This window comes from Tupaia chinensis, unplaced genomic scaffold, assembly GCF_000334495.1.
Source record: "Tupaia chinensis unplaced genomic scaffold, TupChi_1.0 Scaffold143646_1, whole genome shotgun sequence".
In the NCBI taxonomy this organism is placed as follows: domain Eukaryota; kingdom Metazoa; phylum Chordata; class Mammalia; order Scandentia; family Tupaiidae; genus Tupaia; species Tupaia belangeri.
Genome location: NW_006203494.1, coordinates 38,482 through 44,603, shown reverse-complemented (window position 1 = coordinate 44,603; position 6,122 = coordinate 38,482). Strand labels below are relative to the sequence as shown.

The window sequence follows — 6,122 nt, the reverse complement described above, 5'->3', positions numbered from 1 at the left end:
CACATGGGAGCCCAGTGCCCTTAACCAGCACTCCAGCTGGCAGCCCCTATAAAAATAATTCTTAAAAAGGAAAGTTTGGAGAGACCAGCAGATGGTGTAATGGTCACAAAGCTAGACTCCCATGTAGTCCACTGCAGTTCACGTCCTAGACCTGCAGCTTGAAACACGCCAGGCGCGTGTGCGTGTGTGCCCAGGATCCCGAGAGGAGAATGGAGGAGAAGGGGCTGAAGTGTGGCCAACCCCCCTGGGGAGTGATATCTCGCTTCCTGTCTCTCTGGTGAGTGCACACACCCTATAGCAAAAACCTCTCTTAAAGTTTTCATTACAATTTCAACAAACGAATTAAGAACCAGTGAGAGGGATGATGGAGGTTTTAGAGGACACTAAAAACAGAAAGACTGAAGCTCCAGAACAGAGGACCAGTAGAGTGAGGTCTGTGTCCATGACAGAGGCCAGAGGATAAGCAGGAAGAGGAAATCACACAGGCCTCAGTATTAACTACGTGAGCAAGAGGGACTGCTGTGCAGAAAGGCCGGTGGAGAACGAAGGAGCAATGTGCAAAAGACACAGCAGTGGGCCGGGGCACGGAGGTGAAGGCACCGGACTCCCACCTGGGCGACTATGGTGCGAGTCCCAGATTTTCTCTCTCCCTCTCTTGGTCTCTCTCTGGTGAGCATGTGTGCCCTATGGCAAATTTAAAAAACAATAATAAATAAAATTAAATAATTCTATTTTTAAAAAAAGGGGGGCCGGCAGGTGGCATGGTGGTTAAGGGCTAGACTCCTACATGGCCGACTGCGGTTCAAGTCTCGGACCTGGCGGCTTGCTTTCTCACTTTCTCTATCACTCTGTCCCTCTCTGGTAAAATTAAAATAAATAAATAAATAAACTTATAAAAAAATTTTAAAAAGATGACATAGGGAGTAAAACTAAAGAGTTAGAGCATACATTTAAACATGCACAACTATGGAGGCTAGCAGGTGGTAGTTAAGGCTCTAGACTCTCACATGGCTGCCAGTGGTTCGAGTCCCGGACCCGGTGGCTTGAGAACCACACCGGGCACATGTACCCAAAATTCTGAGAGGAGAATGGAGAAGGGACTGCAATGTGGCCAACCCCTGGGAGCTGGTTTCTGTCTCCCGTGTCCTTCTCTCTTTAGAAAGCACACACACCCAGAGCCAGCAGGTGGACTAGTGAGTCAGGGGCCCGAATCCCCACATGGTCGACTGTGCTTCGAGTCCTAGACCTGCAGCCCTGCATTCTCCCTCTCTCTCTCCTTCTCTGGCAAAACTCATGTGAAAAAATAATAAATAAAATAAATAATTCTTTAAGAAAAATAAAGTACACATACCCTTTGGAGCCAGTAGGTGGTGTGGTGGTTGGGAGCACTGGACTCCCACATGGCCAGCCGTGATTCGAGTCCAGGACCTGGTGGCTTGCTTTCTCTCTCTCTCTGTCTCACACACACACTCCTTCTCTGGTCAAATTGGAATATATATATGTGTGTGGGTGTGTGTGTGTGTGTGTGTGTGTGTGTATAAAGTTGAATAAAATTTAAAAATAAGTGGTAAAAACAAAAAAAAAAAAAAAAAAAAAAAAGTAAAGCTATTTAAAAACCAATGCCAGGGCCACCTCTAGCTCCCAAGCTCCGGTGGCTTAAAACTCACGCCGGGCGCGTGTGCGTGCGTGCCCAAGATCCCGAGAGGAGAATGGAGGAGAAGGGATTGCGGCGTGACCATCCCCCCTAGGGGGGTGATTTCTCGCTTTCTGTCTCTATGTCTCTCTCTGTCTGTCTGGCGAGCGCACGCGCCCTACAGTGAAAATCTCTCCCCCAAAAAAGAAACAAAAAAAACAACTTTTTCTCTTCTTCCTGTTGTTGGTAACTGAACGTTAGATTTTTTTCCCACAGGGTCAAAAGGTACCTAAGTACATGACTGCAAGTGGAAAATAGGGGACAGAAAGTGGGTACTTTTCATTTGTGTGTGGATTTTTAATATAAATGTGGGGATGTATGGCATTAATGCAAGTCAAAATGTTTTGGTGAACGCGTTTCAGCAGCTCGACTTTATAACGATTATAGATAAACCTGTTAGATTTTCTGGACTATGCTGGCATTTGGATTTTCTAAAACAAGTGAACTTGTTGACGGCGACTCGACGGCGTCGGCAGCCCTCACCGTCCTTCCCTAGCCGAGTGGGCTCCCCCTGTGGTCTGTCGCCTGTGCTGTTCCTGTAAGCTTGCTATTAAAATGCATGAAACTAAAATAACAATAATAATAAATCAAAATAAAAGCCAAGGCCAGGACCAGCAGATGGCGGAATGGCTACACTGCTAAATTCCCACGTAGTCAACTGCAGTTCAAGGCCTGAGCCTGGAGGCTTAAACTCATGCCAAGCACATGTGCGTGCGTGCCCAAGATCCCAAGAGGAGAATGGAGGAGAGGGGACTGGTGTGACCATCCCCCCTGGGGGCGATTTCTCACTTTATGTCTGTCTGTCCAACAAGTGCATGTGCCCTACAGCAAAAATCTCTCTTAAAACCCGAGGCCAAGACCGCGGGTTGCAATGAGCTGAAACGGCAGGGCAGCTGCCTACGAAGCCACCTACAACCACAGGTACCTCGGACACGGCTGCCCACTGCTGGGACCGGACCTGAGGCGGTGCCACTGCATGCATGACCCTACGGTGGTCAAAAAGCCACAAGGAATTGTCAAAACGCTCCTTTCAAAATAAATCAAAGCAGCACAGCCCACACGAATGTTAGAAAGGATAGGAAAATGAAGTTTAGCCCACACTGTGGACAAGAAAGGAGTGCAGATGAGGGGACCAGGGTGCTCAGAGGGCCGATGTGAGATGTTCAGATAGACCCTGTGTGTGTACTTAAGTCATTGGAAAATTATCCAAATTTTCCAACTACAAGAGTAAATTACTTTAAAAATTAGCACGTTGTCTTTAGGAGAAAATCTTTCATTGCATCATCCCCAGAGGACACCGTGAAAGGCATGCGTGGAGTTGAGGGTCAGCCTCCTCCAGGAGGAGGGCAGCCTGGACCAGGGCTGGGCAGCAGCACACTGGGACACCTGAGCCGTAGCGTGGCGAGTCTGCGCAGAGGGCAGGCAGCCACGGCACCGCGAGGAGGCAAGCTCAGGCGAGCGGGTGCCCCGGGGTGTGGACAGTGTCCCGCTCGCTCACACAGCTGTGTGTCAGTGAGCGCAGGAGGCGGTGGGCGTAAAGGCAGGGTCCTGGCTCGGGCATCAACAGCACACACGTCCGGACAGTCCCCTCCTCGCAGGCGCCCCGCGGTAAACACCTAGGCCCAGCTCAGCTGACGGCCTCCCTGGGCCACACCTACACCCACTGTCTCCAGGACCACCTGGTGGGGGCTCATACAACAGGAAGGTGGCCAGGAAGACGGACGGACATTAGGACTCCTTCCCGTGGGTAATCTGATTATCTAAGTGAAGTATTTCCAGAAGGTTCAATGCACGTGCCCTATAGCAAAAACCTCTCCAAAAAAACAAAGAAGCTGAGTGTCGGTAAATCCAGCTGTAAGAAGGCACCTTACAGTCTGAAGTCAAGGTAAAGAAAATGGCAGCAAGGAAGAGCAGACGTCACAGAGGTGGATCCTCAAGACCAGCCACGGGCAGGCCTGGACACAGCAGGCAGCCTGACCCGAGTCTGGACCGGCTGCAGGGAGCACGAGAGAGTTCCAGAGGAAGAGGACCCCCAGGGCTTGGGATAAGGGCCTGGCAGGTGGTCTCTGTGCAGGAGGCCCGGGCCTGGGGACAGGAAAACGGCCCAGACCGATGGGCACGTTGGACATTGCTCCCGCACGCTTGACACCAAGACAGGGCAGCTCGTGAAGGAGCCCACTCAGAGACAGAGGGGAGAGGAGGGAAGTGCACACGTAGGCTTGAACTGTGCATCTGCGCACCGCCCTCCTGGCCCCACACCTGCACTGCAGGCTCCCGCCCGGCACTGCCTTAGCCCAGGCTTACCCCAGCACTGTCCTGAAACCAACCCCACTGCCGGGAGGCGGGAGGCTACAGGCTGAGGCAGCAGCTAGGGCAAGCCACCAGCTCCCACCGGAGCCGGGGAACTGCACCGTGACCACGCCAGCTCACAGACATGCGTCTTCCAGTGGCAGACTAGATGCAGGAGCATCGGTACAGCTGATCACGAGCCCGCAGCGCCTGGCGGAGCCCCTCGGAAGGCCCCAGACCGCCACAGCCGAGCCTGACGCAACCGAGACGCGCCCCTGCTTGGAGCGCTGTGCATGCATCTCACACGTGTGTGCGCACGTACCGTGTGCACCTCACACGCATGCGCACACGACCCCTGCTGGCTCACCTGTCTCCATTAGCTGTGATGGACTCAAACTTGGACTTTTTCTTTGGGATTTCATTTTGAATTGAAGATGTGGAAAGTGTTTTCTGGCTTTTAATGGTAAAAATAGAAAGTACACACATTAGAAATCAAAGAGGAACACAACGTGCCAATGAGCACCCGCCACGGGCCAGCCAGGTGGTAGGTCTCCCGTGCAGGAGCTCTGCAGCCTCCGTCACTGGAGGCCACCACGGCACCCGCAGGCCACAGCTACCCCTGGCCTCAGTTAAACCGGCCGCGCTAGGCCTGGGGTGAGAACGCGCACGAGAAGTGCAGCTGTCTCAGTTCAGGCCTTCACCCTCGGCACTCGGTGAGGTCCACTTGGCAGAAACTGACCCTGTCATCAAGGTCACCGGACTGCCCGAGGCAGGGTAGCAGTGAAGCGGGCCCTGAACTCGGCCACACGTGGACACCGAGGCCCCTTCTCCACTCCCCTCGGAACCTACTGGTGGCTGAGTCCCATGGTGGCGCTGGGAGTTGGTTTCAGCCCAGGGGTTCAGCCCAGACTGGCCTCATGATGCCAGCCGGAGGCCAGCTCAGGCCAACAGTTCTTCCTGTGACAGACATGCAGCTGAGGAGCCCAGGTGAGGGGTATCTCAGCACTCCTCACACGCCCTCCCCTAGGATCTGAGCGCTGGCCACTCCACCCTTCTAGAAACGTCCTCACTGTTCACCCTCTGTGCTTGGGCGGCCGCTTCATGGCCCTCTGGCCGCCCCTGCCAACACACAATGGTGTAGAGTTCTCTCCTCTGCCTTCGAGCTGTGGACCTGACAAGCACAGCCTCAACAATCATGCCCTCGGTGGCCGGAAATGGACCCCAGATGGCTGCCTTTGATCCGGTACACGGCAGTTCGCCGGGCTCCACCCTGGACCCTACCTGAACTCCAGACGGACCTGAGGGAATCTGCAGTTTCAAATCGTTCCCACTCCCCGTGACTCCTACAACCTCCCAGTGGCCACGTCCAAACCACTCTGAGTTCTAGGTAAGCCCCTACTACAACCCCTTGGTACCTCCAACTCAACTGCGAAACTGAATTCCCCCACCCTACTCTCAGGGAGGAACACCGGCTCCCCCATGAGAGCCCTGGCACCTGCCTTCCCACTCGGCTCCTGCCCCGTCTGTCAGCCTGCCAGTCTCTCGCCTCACACACGTGGAGGGGAGGAGAGAGACGGGGCAGGGGCAGGGAGAAGCACCCTGGACAGCATCTGGTCACTCTGTAACCCCTGGGGGGCCTCCAGCTCCGGGCGACCCTGCTGCTCCTGTGCCTGCTTGGCATCTCAGGCTGACTGGGGATCCGAACCTAACCCTAACCCACGGGCCTAAGAGACGGGGGCAGGTCTGTCTTCCGTACCGCCTGCATCCTCTTGGCCAGGGCACGACTCCCCTTCCTGTCTGCATGGGCCTGCCCTGAGAGAACTCGCGATGCAGGGGTGAGCAGGCCGGCCTAGCGGCAGGGAGCCACGGCGGTCCCTCCCGTGCAGGTACACGCCCTGTCTCCATGCTGCATTCCCTGCACAAGCGGAGGTGCACCGCCATGCCCTCATGCCCTCATCGGACAGGGATGAGAGCGGCCCACCCCGCCAGGGAACATCCCTCTCCCAGGGAGACTGCCCCCCAGTGCAGGCACTGCCTGCCAGGCACAGACAGGGATCTGAGGCCTCTGGACACACACGTATCCACGGCCTAACGGCGAGGTCCCCCGCTCGCGCTCACCTGCCGTAAAGGCAGGACACAC

General features: G+C 54.9%; 1 protein-coding gene across 1 annotated transcript in view; it reads right to left on the bottom strand.

The window, feature by feature from the left end:
* The window catches only part of FAM76A (family with sequence similarity 76 member A), a gene marked incomplete at its 5' end in the record, with an annotated part of 38,826 nt that overhangs the window by 17,557 nt on the left and 15,147 nt on the right, over positions 1-6,122 (bottom strand). The window contains 1 exon segment of the mRNA XM_014582540.2: positions 4,350-4,436. Within this exon segment, the coding sequence (XP_014438026.1) occupies positions 4,350-4,436 (87 nt within the window).